At 40.3% G+C, this 23849-nt stretch overlaps 1 protein-coding gene across 5 annotated transcripts in view; it reads right to left on the minus strand.

Annotated features, from left to right (window-relative positions):
- LOC139448500 (uncharacterized) overlaps positions 1-23829 on the minus strand; it is a 48341-nt gene extending 24512 nt beyond the window's left edge. Inside the window, exon 1 of one of the 5 annotated variants that reach the window (XM_071230048.1) lies at positions 23442-23829. In XM_071230048.1, coding sequence (XP_071086149.1) covers positions 23442-23498 — 57 coding nt within the window. In that variant the 5' untranslated portion in view covers positions 23499-23829. Of the gene's footprint in view, positions 1-3848; positions 3872-4035; positions 4136-13641; positions 14335-23441 lie in introns of those variants that run through there. The other 4 variants (XM_071230046.1, XM_071230047.1, XM_071230050.1 and 1 more) reach the window with 4 other exon arrangements.
- Positions 23830-23849: the final 20 nt, after the last annotated feature.

The following is a 23849-nucleotide window of genomic DNA, read 5'->3' on the forward strand; positions in this document are numbered from 1 at the left end:
TGGGCCACCCGTTACCCCAATCGAAGGACGGGGTGTACACTGTCTGTCTGAGACAGCACGTGGGACAGGGTGTACAGTGTGTGTCTGAGACACAGCAAGGGGGCCGGGGTGTACAGTGTGTGTCTGAGACAGTACGGGAGCCGGGGTGTACAGTGTGTGTCTGAGACAGTACGGGAGCCGGGGTGTACAGTATGTGTCTGAGACAGCACGGGGGACGCGGTGTACAGTGTGTGTCTGAGACAGTACGGGAGCCGGGGCGAACAGTGTGTGTCGTGAGACAGCACGGGGGCCGGGGTGTACAGTGTGTGTCGTGAGACAGTACGGGGGCCGGGGCGAACAGTGTGTGTCTGAGACAGTACGGGGGCCGGGGCGAACAGTGTGTGTCGTGAGACAGTACGGGGGCCGGGGCGAACAGTGTGTGTCGTGAGACAGCACGGGGGCCGGGGTGTACAGTGTGTGTCTGAGACAGTACGGGGGCCGGGGTGTACAGTGTGTGTCGTGAGACAGTACGGGGGCCGGGGTGTACAGTGTGTGTCTAAGACAGCACGGGGGACGGGGTGTACAGTGTCTGTCGTGCGACAGCACGGGGGCCGGGGTGTACAGTGTGTGTCGTGAGACAGCACGGGGGCCGGGGTGTACAGTGTGTGTCTGAGACAGTACGGGGGCCGGGGTGTGTGCTCTGGTGTACAGTGTGTGTCTGGAGGGCTTGGCGACTGTGTTGACACTCGACACTTACATATTCAAGGCTTGTCTTATATTAAATACAGTGGTGGTGTGAATCGGTGAGAATTAACGGGATAAATGTTTTGATTTCACCTTTATGTGTGATTTATTGTATGTGGCTATTATGCAGTGGGACTGAATCAGCAGCATGTGGCGTTGCAGAATGTCTTCCCGAAGGAGTTCTCGATTGCCGGGTGTATGCAGGCGAGAGTGATCATCATAAGATGGGGAGGGGTGACGGTGGGGGATGTAAATGGGTTGATGATATCAATGGTTCATGCTCTGATAGTTAGTGATTAGATATGCTTTGTTTGTAATTGACAGTTGCTGTTAACAATAAATTCCGGAAGGTATTAATGTATTAATGTATTAATGGCCTCAACTTGCCTTTTGTCAGCCGGCCCTGTGACTAAGCAGGGTGAGATAAAAGCACCCCTCTTCACTTCAAAGGGTTACATAAACATATATAGGTCTGTGGTGACACGTAGCCCTAGCCCCTCCCCCACCTCCACCACCACCCCGAGTAGCAGATAAGGTAGCTAGGGTCGTGTCAGGTGAGACGGGGGAACACTCGTCGTACATCACACTTACCCCACCTGCTTCAAATAACAATAATGTAACCGTGGTCGCACGGCCTTCACCCCGGGGCTAAACATATCACAATGTCGCCGTGAGTTGTTTCAATATGAAACCCCAGTGCAACAAATTCAACTTTCATCGGTCGGAATTTTCCATCTCCGAACTTTCTGTTAACTAATTCAATGATAAGATTGCATTTGTCTGTGAGCTTGAAGACGATGACGATGTGCCAGTGACATGCGAGCGGTAGATATACCGCCCCGTTGAGGGCGCGCTACCAATGCCGTCTTGTTGGAACGGTCATTAAATCCAGCTTCTGTAGCTTCTCATTGATGGCACATGACTCTTTTCATGAATCTGATAAACATGCAGATCGATTTCGAACCTATTTAGCGATACGTCAGTTCCCAAGGTGTTTGCTATCCGATAACACTGCGTGAATAGACCTCATTTGCCACCAGAGTCTGTTACAAAGAAAGGTAGATAATCTGCTGTTTCCATACGCACACAGTTCGACCTTGGTCTCAAAGTACAGTGATGTGCAAATAATGGTCCAGGCTAGTAGTAGAAGTTGTGTGTGAATCGGTGCACAGCTTCAGTATAGACACTTTACGATGTGTACTGAAACACTGCATACTTTGTGGAGTCATTGGACCTTCTCCTCCGCGCCCAAGTTGGTCTGAAGCTGACTCCAACAAGCCTGTATGATGTTCCAGGCTGTATGTGCTCGGCATTCTGGTGGACCACAGCTGCACGGGGACAGGGACATGCTGCCTATAGTGTTCCAGTAAATCAGCAACCGGTTTGGGGTTTGTGTTAGGTTTCTGGACAAGCAAGATTATTCAGGTATAAATAATCCCGACAAGGAAATAGTACAAGAATAAAACATGGGTGTTCACTGGTCGGACGCAGGTCACATTCTTGGCCATGTGCCGGCTACACATGACACAGTCAAAACTCCAGAATATTTCATGGCCATGATGTAAGATAAACCATTTCTAGTCCACCTTTACCAGGCTGGTGTTACCTTGTCTCCATGCATGACAGCACAGGGAATCATTTACGAGCACCAATAACATAGTTAATGCAGTAAGCAATACATACACACTCTAGCTGGGAACATGCTGGATGCCGGGTAGGTGACACGCCGCATAAAGAACGTCAAACATTAAACTTTAACGCTTTGCTAAGTCAAAAGGAAATGCCCAAATGTTCTTATCGTTGCCTGGGAAAGGGGGAGGGGTCGGTGGCGGGTAGCTCTAGGGTAGTTCACGAGGTACGGTGAACGGGTAGGTCTGACTCACATCCGTGTTTGCTCTTTACATGCTTGTTCACATTGTGTGCAGCTCAATGTCGTCATGTGAATGTCCAGAGGTAGTATACCCAGTTGTGGACACTATATGAATGGATTTACAGTTATGATACAGTGGTGCCCCATTCTGTCAAATACATTCGCTGTCCGTGTCGATGTCTAATAACAATTCATCCCCGCATAGTTTGCATAGCACATAATATAAACTAATGTAGATAAGGACTCGCATCGATACTAAGTGTATAGTCTGTCTGACGCATACATTTAAATAATGTCAAGTTGCAGTATTGACGCACACCGTATATTTGCTTAATCCATCGGCTAACAGAAGCCGGTGTAGAGGTGGGGCACCTAGCGGAGACCGGAATGTAATATAGATATAGACGCAATGACTTATGGCATGGACTTGACGTGGATACAAACATGGATATCTTTTGACCTGATACAAACATAGATATATTTGTACCTGACCTGATACAAACATGGATATATTTGTACCTGACCTGATACAAACATGGATATACATATGTATGTGGACTTGGCTTGCATACTAACCTGGCTATAGATAGATAGACAGACAGACAGACAGACAGATAGATAGATAGATAGATAGATAGATAGATAGATAGATAGATAGATAGATAGATAGATAGATAGATAGATAGATAGATAGATAGATAGATAGATAGACAGACGGAAATGTGAAACGTCAATGCCAGAGAACAACCAGTCTCGATTATCCAACCAAAGCGATTCCATTGAGCGTAAAAGCCAAAATAGGGGGGGGGGGGGGGGGGGGGGTCAGTATACGAAGTCATCACCTACAGTCAGCGATGAGAACAGTGGTGTTCGCGAAAAGGGTGAAACGGGTATATATGACGTTGAATGGAACACAACATGGGTATATATGACGTTGAATGGAACACAACATGGGTATATATGACGTTGAATGGAACACAACATGGGTACATATGACGTTGAATGGAACACAACATGGGTACATATGTCTGTCATAACAGTGGAGAAAAAGGTAAGAAGAAGTCATCACGTCTAGAGTAAACAGGCAAGCTGATGGAACGCTTTTATGGACAAAACTCTACCACCATTAAGAAGGAAGAGCTGTTCCATATTAATCTATACAGCGCATTATTTTTATCTCAAAACGTGATTTCTGTAACAGAGGGTTATTGATGTACAAAGGGAATGATTTCCAATATTTCCAATATGAACTTACCCACAGTTACAGAATTACGTAGTTGAAGATGATACAGCTGCATGCAGAGTGTTGGGACCCAGGTGCACACAAGCTATGCCCGGTCACAAATTAAACACATACTGTTTGTTTAAGGCAGTTGTAACAATTACAAAGCAGTGGAGTTATCTCCGCGAGGTGTGTTTCAGATACATAGAGAAGGTCCTACCTGTGCTGTCCTGTGTGGTGTGTAGTACCCAGCTCACGGTTGTGTGGAGATGCGCGTTGTGCCGTATGTGCCGTGTAGTGTGTGACCAGTGAAGCCCGACTCCCACACCGCTAGCCCCGCCCCTCGCGGAGACTCTCCCGGACGTTCGTACAAACCCTCCCATCACTCTTACATAACTGACAGGAACAAAATTACCAAACAAGGGCAAATAGGCAGTCGGAAATTGAAAAGTTGATCAAAATCACATTTGTTAATAAAAAGACCACATGGTATATGTATGGTCACTGGTTAAACTTTGTAAGTTGTGAAGTTTCTATATATAACTGAATGAAAAGAAGCTAGTCGACATAGTTAGTGGGAACAGGATATCGCTGTGACATTTATGAAAATGACATATATAGTTGCCTGTACCGGGGAGCAGCTCAAGAGCGGGGAGGGGGATTAAAGCACAGGTCCTACAGGTTACTAGCTCTGTGGCCCGGGACACATAGACTTCAGTCAATTCCTGTCCTGCCACCCAAACAGCTGGACAACGGTGGGGCTTGTATTGGTGATCGCTTTTATCAAATCTCCCATACAGTGTAAAGGTTTATAGCTGACTTAATGTAAAGATAGCCCTCATTTAGAGTGGCAGACTGGTGTCAGTGCGGTGTGTAGTATTGTTTATCATCTCAGACTACCTGTGGTCTATGTGAGTAGTGAACGTGCAGGTGTATTCAGGTAATATGTAGCGTCTGTTCCATCGTTTCCACGGGCAGTGGTCCATGTTAAAACTTCTGTGGAAGCTGTTAGATGTGTATTCGATTTACTATGCGGGTGGAAATCACGCTAACCTCAGTGATAAATGTTGACTTAATAAATCGTATGTTGGGTTACAATAATATCAATCACAATATCGTTGGCAAAATGGACCATGAGTTTGGAGGAAACTTGATCCAGTCAAAGGTTTTAAATCATAGAGACCTGTCTCTGAATAACATAGTCGACTACAAGGACACGCTGTTCTGCATTTGACTTTTCTCATACCACATGATGTCCTGTGCAACTTCCGTGCAGCAAATATATTGCCCCAAATTAGTTCTGATCGTATGTTTATGATTGTAAAATTCAGACAACTCTATATGTCAGTTTTATTTCTCCCAAACGGCCATATATGTTATTGTTTCTTATCCGTGAAGAGATCACCTGTATAATAAACATACAGCTGTATTACACATTATGGAATACCAAAGCGCGTAAGCATAAGCGCTTATGTACTGCTGGAACAAGTTCCACTGACGACAATTGAAACTCTCAGCATCTCTTGGCGTATTGAGTGATTGTCACCTTTGTGATGCAAGGTCCCGTTCCACAAGGCGATCGTGAAACTCGTGAAAGGTTCTGGTATCTGACTCGCTTTCACTCGTCAAATACCAGAACTATTCAGTGGTTTCATAAATTTGGTACTAAACGGGAGCTCGTTTAGTATTCTATATTTATCCTCTGTACCGAAATGTTGTCAGTAATGATGTCAGCTTATACGGATAAGGTAAAAAAGAGATCACGGTACCAGATGTGTAAGGAATCGAAATTCTGACTGGACAAAAGTTTAGATCATTTGCCATTGACCATGATGTAGATTTACAAACACGTTCTAAAGTTTAATTATATACATACTTTGGATAAGATAGAAAAAGAAATGAAAATATTATCGAATTGTTTGATATGCATTACTTAGAAGTTGACGGATGACAAAGTAGACACAGTTTATGGATAACAACTTCTTTCATACTGTAAAGGCGACGTTTCGGTACAAATCCTTATACCGTTGTCAAGCAAGACTGAATGAAGGACATTGTACAGAATATATATAGTAGGTGGAGGATGAACAGTAGAGGATTAATAGTAACAACAATAGCAAATATGAGTGGGTTAACAAGGGTAAGTAATGACAACGGAAGGATAATACTGTCACAACAAGAGGGACAGAGAACCCATGGGTGGAAGCCAATGGGACATGAAGCCAATTAAACAGGATGAGCTTGTATAGGTCTAGTGAGTTCATAGTAGGCGGATGGGGTGAAATAGCCTCGATCTGTGGACTAATGTGGACTACTTTTGTTAGTTTTCTTTTAGTGAAATCATGGAGGTTGTTGGTGAGGATTTGGACGTTGTCCCAGTTGATGTTTTGATTAGGACAGTTGCTGATATGGTCCGAGATGACTGATTTGCTGTCTGATATGATGGTTGAGGTTTTGTGCTCTTTGATTCTGGTGTTGATGGGGCGAGATGTTTCACCTACCTAAGACTGACCGCAGTTGCAGTCAATTATATAAACTACACCTTTAGGCTCTGGGGGTTTGGTTGTGTTCCTGCCGTTGGCTCTTAGTAGGGTAGGGTACTTTGAAAATATTATCAATGAGACCTTTAACACATAAAGGCAGAAATGGTGTACTAGAATATTTATCATTACCCAAACTTAATCATATTTTCTGTAGTATTCTTCGTCCAAGAAAGGAAAGAATAAATACTAATGAGTTGCTGCCGTTTCATTTGGCGAAATAACACAGATAAAACTTTTTGGAAACGTCATGGCATTACAATTTCAGTCTCAGTACCTGTGCTTGACATATTTCATGTACAGACATTGACGTGGATTGAAAGACTTTTGTGTCTTTTATGTTTAATGTCAATCATATTTGCCCTGCATTGTCATTGTTAGTGAAAATAGTGTTCCAGTTAGTGAAAATAGTGTTCCAGTTAGTGAAAATAGTGTTCCAAACTAATAAAAATGTCGTTTTGGAAAGAAAAAATTATGATATTTTTCCCCCTGAAAAATGTCAAACACAAACTTAACGGAAAGGGAGATATGCTGAGTCAATCTGTGCAGGATGTTAGCAAGATAACATTTCTCATTGAATTTCTACTTGAATGTTCCAGCTTTCTGACAGAAAGATAGTACTATCTCAACTGTTATTACTATTTAAAGCCTAAGTATTATGAATTACAACAGTTATTCTCAAGTAAAAGGATATCTGTGTTAAGGGGGCTGTGTAAAACAATACAATGTACTTATTCACACTTCTGATGTATATCTACCGCCTACTTATACGCAATAAAAATACTGGCATATTCCATGTAACCCTGTGTGGTGTATCATCACAATAAAGAAGAGTTTGGTATCAAAATGATTGTAGAGAAGAGTCTGTAGTATGTTTCAATTCCAAGAAGTTAGACAGAAACGTCGCGTGAATACAAGTTTCCTTATCTATCAAGATATATAAGATAGCTACGCGATAAATCGCAAAGATCAGTTAAGAACGAAGCGTGGTTTATTTCTCGATAAAACATTGTCCTATCATAAAGGTCGTTTCTGGAGATTCGAACACAACTTGATGACGTCATATATTGAATGACGTTATTTTTGAGAGGGGAGTGCCTGGTGAGGTCTCCCCTGTAGATGTAACTGGGCAACGCAGATAAACGTAGTGGCTTAACGATCGCATCCAAGGGTGGTAGAGATACCACAATTGGTATTGGGAGAAAAGGTACGGATAGTCGATGTAAGGATTGTGCGAAAATGCGGGCAATACCAAGCTTATCCCACATGTTCATTAAATGGTCTTATCCGACATTGCCGAGGTCGGATTCTATTCAGGGAGTCATCATTATTTAACTATTAAAGCTTGTACATTTTAATAACATCCTTAAAGTTACTGTAGAAAATGTTGATATTTCATGAAAGAAATAAACGACTCTTACCTAAAGCCTACAATAAATGATAATAAAACCAATTATGGTATTCCAAGTATGCGGAAAGATATGGAAGGAAATTGAAAATCTCTCAAATTGGAAATTTGACGGAAAGGACACTTGATTTTGTTGTGATTTAAAGGTAAAAATAACAATCAGCTTAATGCAGTAACTATGGTAACAAAACAAATAAATTACAAATCTAACTGAAAAAAATCAAAACACCATTTCATTAATATTACGAAAGGAACAATCAAATACTATGAAATTATATACAAGACCTATTATCTGTTCCAATTGTAGTTTTGCTAGCTTCCACGCTTTCTGGTCGTCCTTCAAAACTTTAAATTTATCACTAATGTTATGAAGATATATCAGCGATATAAGAACAATATTTAAATTTGCTTTTGTTTCACATGGATGTGTTTAAAACATTGACATAAAGGGTATATCATTTTTAGTTGTTTCCTAGTTAGAAGAGAACGTCCTTTCCTTACTGATCAGACGGGACTGACATACATTCAACATGCCCATATTACTTGGAAACAAATCGTTGCCTCAACATATTGAAAACATGACGGAATTGATACTATAACAAAGATATCGATATGATGACAACACCAGCTGTTGAGAACCTGTTTGTCCTTCGTCATAGAATGTGAACCTGCTGTTAAAGTAAACCTATTGTTTTTTTTGTAATCTTTGACACGTTGGAGGGGAGATGCGCGATCGGTTCTAAATGCAGTTTATTTAGCGCCGCCAAATTAATATAGGAAGTGGAACTTTCGCTAATCCCTGGATTAAAATTAAACATATACTGCCTTTAAAACGACTGGCATGTTCACAGAAAGTATGTATCACGTAGAACGGTCAGGCATGCTGAGCGTACCTATGTGTGGTGCTGTCTGTGACGGGTGTGTGGTGGAAGTGTGTTATCGGTTTCCGACACGTACTGTGTGGTCTGGTTTGTTCGGTTTGTTCTGAGTGTTGAGATGACTTTATCATAAAAGAAATTCATCAATTAGCAGACGGGGGTTTGATTGAGTGGGATTATATAAGCGGGATGAGTTTAAACAAGCACGCAGAAAACTTTCTGTATGTTACTGGTGCAATTCTTGATTGTAGAAATAAAAATGAATGTGTGTTTTATATTCCATATCTGAAAGTGTGTTTTATATATACATATCTGAATGTGTGTTTTATATTTCCATATCTGAATGTGTGTTTTATATTTCCATATTTGAATGTGTGTTTTATATTTCCATATCTGAATGTGTTTTATATTTCCATATCTGAATGCTTGTGTTTCATATTTCCATGTCTGCATGTGTGTTTCATATTTCCATATCTGATTGTGTTTTATATTTCCATATCTAAATGTGTGTTTTATATTTCCATATCTGAATGTCTTTTATATTTCCATATCTGAATGCTTGTGTTTTATATTTCCATATCTGAATGCTTATGTTTCATATTTCCATATCTGAATGTGTGTTTCATATTTCCATATCTGATTGTGTTTTATATTTTCATATCTGAATGTGTTTTATATTTCCATATCTGAATGTGTGTTTTGTATTTCCATATCTGAATGTGTGTTTTATATATTTCAAGATCTGAATGTGTTTTATATTTCCATATCTGAATGTGTTTTATATTTCAAGATCTGAATGTTTGTGTTCTATATTTCCATATCTGAATGCTTGTGTTTTATTTTTTCATATCTGAAAATGTGTTTTATTTTTCCATGTCTGAATGTTTGTGTTTTATATTTCCAGATCTGAGTGTTTGTGTTCTATATTTCCATATCTGAATGCTTGTGTTTTATATTTCCTTATCTGAATGTGTTTTATAAATCCATATCTGAATGTGTTTAATATTTCCATACCTGAATGTTTGTGTTTGATATTTCCATGTCTGAATGCTTGAGTTTTATATTTCCTTATCTGAATGTGTTTTATAAATCCATATCTGAATGTGTTTAATATTTCCATACCTGAATGTTTGTGTTTGATATTTCCATATCTGAATGCTTGTGTTTTATATGTCCTTATCTGAATGTGTTTTATAAATCCATATCTGAATGTGTTTAATATTTCCATACCTGAATGTTTGTGTTTGATATTTCCATGTCTGAATGCTTGAGTTTTATATTTCCTTATCTGAATGTGTTTTATAAATCCATATCTGAATGTGTTTAATATTTCCATACCTGAATGTTTGTGTTTGATATTTCCATATCTGAATGCTTGTGTTTTATATTTCCTTATCTGAATGTGTTTTATAAATCCATATCTGAATGTGTTTAATATTTCCATACCTGAATGTTTGTGTTTGATATTTCCATATCTGAATATTTGTCTTTAATATTTCCACATCCGAATGTTTGTGTTTAATATTTCCATATCTGAATGTTGGTGTTTAATATTTCCACATCCGAATGTTGGTGTTTAATATTTCCACATCCGAATGTTTGTGTTTAAAATTTCCATATCTGAATGTTTGTGTTTAACATTTCCATATCTGTATGTTGTTGTTTAATATTTCCACATCTGAATCTTTGTCTTTAATATTTCCACATCTGAATGTTTTTGTTTAATACTTCCATATCTGAATGTTGGTGTTTCACATTTCCATATCTGAATGTTTGTGTTCCACATTTCCATATCTGAATATTGGTGTTTAATATTTCCATATCTGAATGTTGGTGTTTAATATTTCCATATCTGAATGTTGGTGTTTAATATTTCCATATCTGAATGTGTTTGATATTTCCATATCTAAATGTTTGAGTTCTACATTTCCACATCTGAATGTTGGTGTTTAATATTTCCATATCTGAATGTTGGTGTTTAATATTTCCATATCTGAATGTTGGTGTTTAATATTTTCATATCTGAATGTGTTTTATATTTCCATATCTGAATGTGTGTTTTGTATTTCCATATCTGAATGTGTGTTTTATATATTTCAAGATCTGAATGTGTTTTATATTTCAAGATCTGAATGTGTTTTATATTTCAAGATCTGAATGTTTGTGTTCTATATTTCCATATCTGAATGCTTGTGTTTTATTTTTTCATATCTGAAAATGTGTTTTATTTTTCCATGTCTGAATGTTTGTGTTTTATATTTCCAGATCTGAGTGTTTGTGTTCTATATTTCCATATCTGAATGCTTGTGTTTTATATTTCCTTATCTGAATGTGTTTTATAAATCCATATCTGAATGTGTTTAATATTTCCATACCTGAATGTTTGTGTTTGATATTTCCATGTCTGAATGCTTGAGTTTTATATTTCCTTATCTGAATGTGTTTTATAAATCCATATCTGAATGTGTTTAATATTTCCATACCTGAATGTTTGTGTTTGATATTTCCATATCTGAATGCTTGTGTTTTATATTTCCTTATCTGAATGTGTTTTATAAATCCATATCTGAATGTGTTTAATATTTCCATACCTGAATGTTTGTGTTTGATATTTCCATGTCTGAATGCTTGAGTTTTATATTTCCTTATCTGAATGTGTTTTATAAATCCATATCTGAATGTGTTTAATATTTCCATACCTGAATGTTTGTGTTTGATATTTCCATATCTGAATGCTTGTGTTTTATATTTCCTTATCTGAATGTGTTTTATAAATCCATATCTGAATGTGTTTAATATTTCCATACCTGAATGTTTGTGTTTGATATTTCCATATCTGAATATTTGTCTTTAATATTTCCACATCCGAATGTTTGTGTTTAATATTTCCATATCTGAATGTTGGTGTTTAATATTTCCACATCCGAATGTTGGTGTTTAATATTTCCACATCCGAATGTTTGTGTTTAAAATTTCCATATCTGAATGTTTGTGTTTAACATTTCCATATCTGTATGTTGTTGTTTAATATTTCCACATCTGAATCTTTGTCTTTAATATTTCCACATCTGAATGTTTGTGTTTAATACTTCCATATCTGAATGTGTTTCACATTTCCATATCTGAATGTTTGTGTTCCACATTTCCATATCTGAATATTGGTGTTTAATATTTCCATATCTGAATGTTGGTGTTTAATATTTCCATATCTGAATGTTGGTGTTTAATATTTCCATATCTGAATGTGTTTGATATTTCCATATCTAAATGTTTGAGTTCTACATTTCCACATCTGAATGTTGGTGTTTAATATTTCCATATCTGAATGTGTTTGATATTTCCATATCTAAATGTTTGAGTTCTACATTTCCACATCTGAATGTTGGTGTTTAATACTTCCATATCTGAAGGTTGGTGTTTAATATTTCCACATCTGAATGTTTGTGTTTAGAATTTCCATATCTGAATGTTGGTGTTAAACATTTCCATATCCGTATGTTGTTGTTTAATATTTCCACATCTGAATGTTTGTCTTTAATATTTCCACATCTGAATGTTTGTCTTTAATATTTCCACATCTGAATGTTTTTGTTTAATACTTCCATATCTGAATGTTGATGTTTCACATTTCCATATCTGAATGTTTGTATTTCACATTTCCATATCTGAATATTGGTGTTTAATATTTCCATATCTGAATGTTGGTGTTTAATATTTCTATATCTGAATGTTGGTGTTTAATATTTCCATATCCGAATGTGTTTGATATTTCCATATCTAAATGTTTGAGTTCTACATTTCCACATCTGAATGTTGGTGTTTAATATTTCCATATCTGAATGTTGGTGTTTAATATTTCCATATCTGAATGTTGGTGTTAAATATTTCCATATCTGAATGTGTTTGATATTTCCATATCTAAATGTTTGAGTTCTACATTTCCATATCTGAATATTGGTGTTTAATATTTCCATATCTGAATGTTGGTGTTTAATATTTCCATATCCGAATGTGTTTGATATTTCCATATCTAAATGTTTGAGTTCTACATTTCCATATCTGAATATTGGTGTTTAATATTTCCATATCTGAATGTTGGTGTTTAATATTTCCATATCTGAATGTTGGTGTTAAATATTTCCATATCTGAATGTGTTTGATATTTCCATATCTAAATGTTTGAGTTCTACATTTCCACATCTGAATGTTGGTGTTTAATATATCCATATCTGAATGTTGGTGTTTAATATTTCCATATCTGAATGATGGTGTTTAATATTTCCATATCTGAATGTTGGTGTTACATACTGTGGTAGTAGAATGTTTGTGTTTTATATTTCCAGATTGGAATGTGTTTCATATTCATATCTTCAGATTATAATGTTTTGTTTTTTCCACATCTGAATGTTTGTGTTTAAAATTGTAATAGCAGAATGTTTGTGTTGCATATCGTTATAGCAAAATGTTTGTCTTTTATTTCCATAGTCAAATTTTACCATAGTGTTTTAAATTTCTGTACATGACTAATAGTGTTTTGTATTTCTGTCCATGACTAATAGTGTTTCACATTTCAGAAATCTGATTAAAAATTCAGACATGCTTGGTGGGATTGCCCCAGGCTGATGAGCCACCGTATGTTTGTGACGTTGGAAAATCTGTGGACTATTGATGTCTGTCACATAAGTCACACTTTCACAGTCGCTCGTCGCAGTTGTCTCCCTTCAACTATTAGAAAAACTGTCTGAAGAAAAACACTTTTATATGTAAACACAGAGACCATATAACGGTACATGGTCTCCTGTAAACATCAACCACAAGTGACATGAGCTGAGGTCGATCGTCACCATGTGATACTCTCCTAGTGACTTGCATACAACGCCAGACTTGACGGGATGTGTTATTGATTGATGCAGTGGCTGATGGGGGTGGGTGTCACGTTCTACTGGGTATGCTACTGAAGTTGGTGTGGGGAGTGAGTGGGATGGGGGGAGTGTTCTTACCTGGTGGCGGTACTCGGCACAGTCCAACAGGTAGTTGGCCAGGTCACGAAAGTAGAACCAGATGAGAGCGGCTGTCAGCATGGTGGTAGGTCTGTGTCCTGCGTCTGACCACTCCTCGCCGTGCAGGTGGAGTATCGGGTGCTGGCGAGATCAGCACTGGGGATTTGAGTGGGTGGTGAAAGGATCACCACCGTACAGACATTTCTCCTCTCACTAGATACTGTGCCTCCGTAAAACAACTCGAAACGAAATATGGGTCAGGTCGCAACACAGTATCTGTCCCCTTCAAAGCATTGTTGTAAACACTCAAACACTTTCCGAGGTGGGGAGAGAGTCCGTACTAGTCAAGTGTAGAGTCCGGGACACGCTTTGGACAGTTCGAAATTACAATGACTATGCACTCAAAGAAAACTGTGTATCCACAAGGTCACTGAGTAGAACACATGCCTACGCGGCCATGACACATGCATGACTTGCTGTCGTTCCGGCTGGGCGGATGGACTTAATACGTGGAATATTAAGTATCCAGGGGCAATGCCTAGGGTTACTCGGCACCCTAGTCCGGCCCAGGTCTGTCAGGGGGGGTTAGTCGGGTCCAGGGTGGGTTCACGTCTCCACGCACACAACGTTTGTCCGTCACTATGGCAGACAAAGTGATACACCTGCTGTTGATGGTGATGATCAATAACTGGGAGAGATAATTACTGTGTGTAGATAGAGATAGACCAGAGGGTGGGTGGAAGTTCTTACATGTCAGCTGCTTACAGGACACAGAGCTGTTCCAGAATTAAACTCGGATATATTGCGGAAGCGCGAAGGTTAACGTTTAGAGGATTATCTTGTCATTGTCCAGACACAGGGAAATGAAATACAGAATAACTCACAGCCGATAAGGATATGGATAAAAACCATGTATAAATTAATATGAAACAGTTACAGGTTGATGACGTGACGTGGTATGACGTGTGGCGGGTGTGGTGCGACAAGGGCCTGACACTTCACGTGTGGTACACTGGTAACATTCTGATGCTGGATTTATAGCTTGGGTACAAAGTTGAGTAATACCTAAACCCCGGTATTATAAGTACAATAAAAGAAGGTACTTGTAAATCATCTATTTACAAGGATAAGCCCACATAAAATAAGCCTCTTTTCACTAAGCCATTATATTACGCCGAAGGCGTCGATATCACTTGAAACTTCTGTAAGTGAAGTTTAACACTTATTGTCAGACCAGCACTGGGGGAATGTAGCCTTATAGGTATTCGTTTTATACGTGGACGCGTGCAACCATCTACATGTCTGACCTAGCCTTGACATATTGTAGACATGATTGATGGCCCTGCAACAGACTGCACCGTTATATGTGGAAACACAAAGCTGCTGCGTTAAGCTGATGCCATTCAATGCCACTTTGTTTACAGGCAGCTGCTATTTAACGAATTTTATTCTGTGTGCAACAGTGCTAAGTGTTGCGCGTGGATAGGAGATCAATGTGTCACAGCCAGGCCCAGCAGCTAGTTAAGGATGGGTTCCACTTGACTGGGGACGGCAATAGATTCCTTGAACAGTTCTTACGATTACAAAGAGTTACCATTGATCGTTTCTCTGATAGCTCAGTAAGATGTCCACACTATCTCATACATGTTCTAACCTTGCCAGTCAGCTAGGTACATTATAAGACCCATGGCCTTCCTCGTGACGAGTGACTAGACTAACCCACCGCATCAACTCTTTGATAATGCTGTCATTATCTACGTATCACTAGAACCAAGGAGAAGAGGGAGTGGGCAGTAACTGGATCTACCGCTGTGAGAGGCGATGAACAGCAGCCTCTTCATACAGAATCCCTGCCTGAATATCAACTATGACACAAGATAGCAACCGGTAGAGCAGGTCGGGCTCGACATGCGAATGTCATCATTGTCATGTCAGATATCCCATTTACTTTCATCTCTGTTACACAATGTTGTGAATTCAACAAGAATAGATTTTGTTCATCTAAAACTTACCCAATTGTAGACATAAAATGTACGCAGTAGACATTTGAACTTTCAAAAAGCATATAATGCCATTGTTTACATAGTATGACGGAATGAATGGCTGTATGTCTACCTGTAACAGATAGATACCTCTAGCAACCACTCTACACTAGACCACGGATGCAGTCATATGTTAATTAAAGTATCAGCAGTTGACATCAAGTGCTGGGCATATCAATATCAGGCACAGGGCGTAATGTCAGTCCTGGTGTTCGGTGTATATGCAACACCTCCGTATTGATTACAAACACTTCACTTATGTCGTCACGGCATAGGTACACAGGTATAAGGAGTGAAAAACTTCTGATCCAATCTGTTCAAATATTGGCAAAACAAGTACAATTTCAAGCTCATAATTTTTATGTAAAATCGAAGATCGTCATCTTTTGAATTGAAATTTTATCTAAGCTATCTTGTTCTGTCACTAAACGCACGTGTGGTTGTGTGTGTGCGTGTGTGTGTGTTAGTGTGTGTGAGTGTGTAGGTAGATGTGTGTGTGTGTGTGAGTGTGCAGGTAGGTGTGTGAATGTGTAGGTAGATGTGTGTGTGTGTGTGTAGGTAGGTGTGTGAGTGTGTAGGTAGATGTGTGTGTGTGTGAGTGTGTAGGTAGATGTGTGTGTGTGTGTGAGTGTGTAGGTAGATGTGTGAATGTGTAGGTAGATGTGTGTGTGTGTGTGAGTGTGTAGGTAGATGTGTGAATGTGTAGGTAGATGTGTGTGTGTGTGTGTGTGTGTGTGTGTGTGTGTGTGTGTGTGTGTGTGTGTGTGTGTGTAGGTAGATGTGTGAGTGTGTAGTAGATGTGTGTGTTTGTCCGGTAGTGTGATGTCTTCAGGGGAAACGTGACACTATCAGCTCAGCGAATGATTGAGTGAGTGAGTGAGTGAGTGAGTGAGTGAGGTGCAACATCGGTTTTGTTATGTCAATATGTCAGCAACATTACAGCTAAAAGCACAAATCATGGGTTTACACATTGCACCATGTATGTATGTATGTATGGCATCAAACTAAGATGTTCCATGTGACACACGTCTCCAGCAACTGACTGCCACAGGATGCAACGACATACCGCTCATATATAAGCCTGACAATTTGTCTACCATCTATTCTTGATAACTTGATCTATGTTTAAATATTTATTAGTTCCAGATATTAAATACTTGAATCTGCATTTAACTTAACACACATTTCTTAGTGTCATTTTCCACATTAACCTTTTAAAACTAACATTAATTAACTAATCATTCCTAGCAAACAAAGTCTACCTAAAAATGAAACACAGTGCGTGATGTCAGTGGTACAACATGATGACTTGTAGACAGCACAAAACATGACATTGTTCATCCCGTACTAGACAGTGTACAAAACAACCATGACATCGTTCATCCCGTACTAGACAGTGTAGAAAACAATCATCAAATTGTTCATCCCGTACTAGACATTGTACAAAACAAACATGACATTGTTCATCCCGTACTAGACAGTGTACAAAACAACCATGACATTGTTCATCCCGTACTAGACAGTGTACAAAACAACCATGCCATTGTTCATCCCGTACTAGACATTGTACAAAACAACCATGACATTGTTCATCCCGTACTAGACAGTGTACAAAACAACCATGACATTGTTCATCCCGTACTAGACATTGTACAAAACAACCATGACATTGTTCATCCCGTACTAGACAGTGTACAAAACAACCATGACATTGTTCATCCCGTACTAGACAGTGTAGGAAACAACCATGACATTGTTCATCCCGTACTAGACAGTGTACAAAACAACCATGACATTGTTCATCCCGTACTTGGCAGTGTAGAAAACAACCATGACATTGTTCATCCCGTACTAGACAGTGTACAAAACAACCATGACATTGTTCATCCCGTACTAGACAGTGTAGAAAACAACCATGACATTGTTCATCCCGTACTAGACAATGTACAAAACAAACATGACATTGTTCATCCCGTACTAGACAATGTACAAAACAACCATGACATTGTTCATCCCGTACTAGACAGTGTACAAAACAACCATGACATTGTTCATCCCGTACTAGACAATGTACAAAACAAACATGACATTGTTCATCCCGCACTAGACATTGTACAAAACAACCATGACATTGTTCATCGCGTACCAGACAGTGTAGAAAACAACCATGACATTGTTCATCCCGTACCAGACAGTGTAGAAAACAACCATGACATTGTTCACCCCGTACTAGACAGTGTAGAAAACAAACAGGCTACCATGTCGCCTGATGAAACTACAGTTTGGAATGTGAAGTTTAATGCTAAGATTCTCGTTATTTGGTCGTTGTAGTATCAACTGTACGAACATAGCCCTAAAGTTTTGTACAACTGATCGGGTGCACCAGTGATGTAGTCATCACTTTTCACTGCTAAAATGCATGGATCGTCAATATCAAGGTAGTTTCATGACACAACTGCGGGGATAGTCAATACAAAGGTAGTTTTATGACACAAGTGCAGGGGTAGTCAATACAAAGGTAGTTTTATGACACAAGTGCAGGGATAGTCAATACAAAGGTAGTTTCATGACACAACTGCAGGGATAGTCAATACAAAGGTAGTTTCATGACACATCTGCAGGGACAGTCAATACCAGGGTAGTTTCATGACCCAACTGCAGGGACAGTCAATACCAGGTTAGTTTCATGACCTAACTGCAGGGACAGTCAATACCAGGGTAGTTTCATGACACAAAGGCAGGGATAGTTAATACCAGGGCAGTTTCATGACACAACTGCAGGGACAGTCAATGCCAGAGTAGTTTTATGACACACCTGCAGGGGTAGTCAATACCAGGGTAGTTTCATGACACAACTGCAGGGACAGTCAATACCAGGGTTGTTTCATGACACACCTGCAGGGATAGTTAATGCCAGGGTAGTTTCCTGACACAACTGCAGGGGTAGTCAATACCAGGGTAGTTTCATGACACAACTGCAGGGACAGTCAATACCAGGGTTGTTTCATGACACAAAGGCAGGGATAGTCAATACCAGGGTAGTTGCATGACAAAACTGCGGGGACAGTCAATACCAGGGTAGTTTCATGACACAACTGCAGGGATAGTCAATACCAGTGTTGTTTCATGACACAACGGCAGGGATAGTCAATACAAAGGTAGTTTCATGACACAATTGCTGGGGTAGTCAATATCAGGGTAGTTTCATGACACAAAGGCAGGGATAGTCAATACCAGGGTAGTTGCATGACACAACTGCGGGGACAGTCAATGCCAGAGTAGTTTTATGACACACCTGCAGGGGTAGTCAATACCAGGGTAGTTTCATGACACAACTGCAGGGACAGTCAATACCAGGGTTGTTTCATGACACAAAGGCAGGGATAGTCAATACCAGGGTAGTTGCATGACACAACTGCGGGGACAGTCAATACCAGGGTAGTTTCATGACACAACTGCAGGGATAGTCAATACCAGGGTTGTTTCATGACACAACGGCAGGGATAGTCAATACAAAGGTAGTTTCATGACACAATTGCTGGGGTAGTCAATATCAGGGTAGTTTCATGACACACCTGCAGGGGTAGTCGATACCAGGGTAGTTTCATGACACAACTGCAGGGACAGTCAATACCAGGGTTGTTTCATGACACACCTGCAGGGGTAGTCAATACAAAGGAAGTTTCATGACACAACTGCAGGGACAGTCAATGCCAGAGTAGTTTTATGACACACCTGCAGGGGTAGTCAATACCAGGGTAGTTTCATGACCCAACTGCAGGGACAGTCAATATCAGGGTAGTTTCATGACACAACTGCAGGGGTAGTCAATACAAAGGTAGTTTCATGACACACATGCAGGGACAGTCAATACCAGGGTAGTTTCATGACACAACTGCAGGGACAGTCAATATCAGGGTAGTTTCATGAGAAACCTGCAGGGGTAGTCAATACCAGGGAAAGTTCATGACCCAACTGCAGGGGTAGTCAATACCAGGGTAGTTTCATGACCCAACTGCAGGGGTAGTCAATACCAGGGTAGTTTCATGAGCCAACTGCAGGGGTAGTCAATACCAGGGTAGTTTCATGACACAACTGCAGGGGTAGTCAATACCAGGGTAGTTTCATGAGCCAACTGCAGGGGTAGTCAATACCAGGGTAGTTTCATGACCTAACTGCAGGGACAGTCAATACCAGGGTAGTTTCATGACACAACTGCAGGGACAGTCAATACCAGGGTAGTTTCATGACACAACTGCAGGGGTAGTCAATACAAAAGACGTTTCCTGACACAACTGCAGGGACAGTCAATACCAGGGTAGTTTCATGACACAACTGCAGGGACAGTCAATACCAGGGTAGTTTCCTGACACAACTGCAGGGGTAGTCAATACAAAGGAAGTTTCCTGACACAACTGCAGGGACAGTCAATACCAGGGTAGTTTCATGACACAACTGCAGGGACAGTCAATACCAGGGTAGTTTCCTGACACAACTGCAGGGACAGTCAATACCAGGGTAGTTTCATGACCCAACTGCAGGGACAGTCAATACCAGGGTAGTTTCCTGACACAACTGCAGGGGTAGTCAATACCAGGGTAGTTTCATGACCCAACTGCAGGGACAGTCAATACCAGGGTAGTTTCATGACACAACTGCAGGGACAGTCAATACCAGGGTAGTTTCCTGACACAACTGCAGGGGTAGTCAATATCAGGGAAGGTTCATGACACAACTGCAGGGGTAGTCAATACCAGGGTAGTTTCATGAAACACCTGCAGGGGTAGTCAATACAAAGTTAGATGGTAGAAACTGCGATTTCAGCCTACCCACCCTTTACTATTAACATTATCAACAAATTTACCTCGATCAGAGATTTAGCACAGTTGTGAAAATATTGCTATGGAATAGACCGCCAGTTTCATGTCGACATGCTTTTTTCGACGTGATGGAGCCTGAATCTGATAGAAGGACATGAACATGTCTCTACGGGTGGTTTAAAGGTAAAGGTAAAGTATATTTTAAAAAATAATTTGCTCATTTCATTGCACCTGGCTGGAATTGCAATCGCCAGTTTAGTGTTGTATCGATGGCAACTATTGATATTCCTTCCGACAATGGACAACTGCAGCTCGGCGATATGGCTGGATACATCATGCATTACATCCCTAGTTTCCACACAGTGTGTGTCAAATCAAAATGACTGCTAAGCTTAAAACCTGCGCGGAAGCAACAGTTACTGTTATATTAGGTTCAGCTTCTTAGACACTGTGCTTTCTGAAATTATGATTGTGTTTGCAACGGAAAAAGCCCTATGGCATTTATATAAGATCACAGGATCCTACTTTTTAAATGAACTAAAGAACAAGTTTTCAGGGTGTGTTCGCCAACTGATCAATACATTAGGAAAGAGAATTTATGGATGTCAACTTCTTTATTATAAGGAACACAACGTTTCGGAGAATATGATAACTCAATCAGGTGAATCAACGCTAGGATGCATAGATTATTGGATTACATATTGTTTTCAGCTCCAACTGCAAAACCAGATATTTTTAATTAAAACTATGAGCCTGAATATTCTTAAAGAAAAACTCCATCTAACAATGTCAATTTTGTGTCAGATAATTTCTCCATTTGTTTTCATCAGTCTGAAGCATAATAAAAAAAAATCAAGAATTTGGGGGAACAATGTACCCCAGTAGAACAGGAAACAGTTGAAGGGCTGGAGCTTCATGTGCAAGATGTTGAGTTACATCAATATGTGCTTTATTATACATGAACATGTTCCCATAACGAGGGAATATATATGATGGATATTGTCATCAAGTCTGTCGCCTTATCGGAATGATGAATGCCTGAACCCAGTTATCACTGACAGTAATGTTTGTGTCTCTGGTCAGAGTGTTTGGGTAATCATGCATCCATGCTTGTCGGGCCTACGACTAAATGTGGATTGGGTGGGTGCCGCGTGAGACTGACGGCGTGAATCTTTGAGAACAGTAAAGACGACGGGTTTGCCCTGTTCAGACATTGTGTGCCTTCACTGATGCCTTGTTCATCCTTACAAACAGTTCTACAATCTACCACTGGCACTTGTTCAGTTCGTGGTTCGCGGTTCGTGTAGACATATTAGGGGACGGTGTACTGTTAATGAATTTCATGATCGTGGTGTATGATATGAGTGAGTGAGTGAGTGAGTGAGTGAGTATAGTTTTACGCCGCTTTTAGCAATATTCCAGCAATATCACGGCGGGGGACACCAGAAATGGGCTTCACACATTGTACCCATGTCGGGAATCGAACCCGGGTCTTCGGCGTGACGAACGTACGCTTTAACCACTAGGCTACCTGACCGCCTATGACGATATGAACATATGAAGAGTTGAATGTGGATTCATTATGACACAGGTCATTCAGCCACCATAGTATTACTAGTAGGCAAAACTCCACCATAGTCTTGGCAGGTGTAGCTCAGACCTGTTTTACTGTATCAGTTCTCTAAGGTCTTCCCTAGCTGTACGCAACAGTCTTACCTCGACGCTATCTATAGTTATTACCGAGGTGCACTCAACAGTCTTACCTCGACGCTATCTATAGTTATTACCGTGGTGCACTCAACAGTCTTACCTCGACGCTATCTATAGTTATTACCGTGGTGCACTCAACAGTCTTACCTCGACGCTATCTATAGTTATTACCGTGGTGCACTCAACAGTCTTACCTCGACGCTATCTATAGTTATTACCGTGGTGCACTCAACAGCCTTACCTCGACGCTATCTATAGTTATTACCGTGGTGCACTCAACAGTCTTACCTCGACGCTATCTATAGTTATTACCGTGGTGCACTCAACAGTCTTACCTCGACGCTATCTATAGTTATTACCGTGGTGCACTCAACAGTCTTACCTCGACGCTATCTATAGTTATTACCGTGGTGCACTCAACAGTCTTACCTCGACGCTATCTATAGTTATTACCGTGGTGCACTCAACAGTCTTACCTCGACGCTATCTATAGTTATTACCGTGGTGCACTCAACAGTCTTACCTCGACGCTATCTATAGTTATTACCGTGGTGCACTCAACAGTCTTACCTCGACGCTATCTATAGTTATTACCGTGGTGCACTCAACAGCCTTACCTCGACGCTATCTATAGTTATTACCGTGGTGCACTCAACAGTCTTACCTCGACGCTATCTATAGTTATTACCGTGGTGCACTCAACAGTCTTACCTCGACGCTATCTATAGTTATTACCGTGGTGCACTCAACAGCCTTACCTCGACGCTATCTATAGTTATTACCGTGGTGCACTCAACAGCCTTACCTCGACGCTATCTATAGTTATTACCGTGGTGCACTCAACAGCCTTACCTCGACGCTATCTATAGTTATTACCGTGGTGCACTCAACAGTCTTACCTCGACGCTATCTATAGTTATTACCGTGGTGCACTCAACAGTCTTACCTCGACGCTATCTATAGTTATTACCGTGGTGCACTCAACAGTCTTACCTCGACGCTATCTATAGTTATTACCGTGGTGCACTCAACAGTCTTACCTCGACGCTATCTATAGTTATTACCGTGGTGCACTCAACAGTCTTACCTCGACGCTATCTATAGTTATTACCGTGGTGCACTCAACAGCCTTACCTCGACGCTATCTATAGTTATTTCCGTGGTGCACTCAACAGTCTTACCTCGACGCTATCTATAGTTATTACCGTGGTGCACTCAACAGTCTTACCTCAGTGTTGATGTAGAAGTCATATCTGACACACACGTTGTCCGGCGCCCCCATCATAAACGTCCCTTGTGGATACAGTGTTGTCACGTCCAGGTGGATAAAGTGATGTCACGTCCAGGTGGATACAATGATACACGTCCTGGTGGATAAAGTGATGTCACGTCCTGGTGGATACAGTGATGTCAAGTCGTGGTGGATACAGCGATGTCACGTCCAGGTGGATACAGCAATGTCACGTCCTGGTGGATACAGCGATGTTACGTGACGGTGGATACTGTGATGTCACGTCCTGGTGGATACAGCGATGTTACGTGACGGTTGATACAGTGATGTCACGTCCTGGTGGATACAGCGATGTTACGTGACGGTTGATACAGTGATGCCACGTCCTGGTGGATACAGCGATGT

Source organism: Haliotis cracherodii, unplaced genomic scaffold, assembly GCF_022045235.1.
Source record: "Haliotis cracherodii isolate W230 unplaced genomic scaffold, xgHalCrac1.p SCAF_7, whole genome shotgun sequence".
NCBI lineage: Eukaryota > Metazoa > Mollusca > Gastropoda > Lepetellida > Haliotidae > Haliotis > Haliotis cracherodii.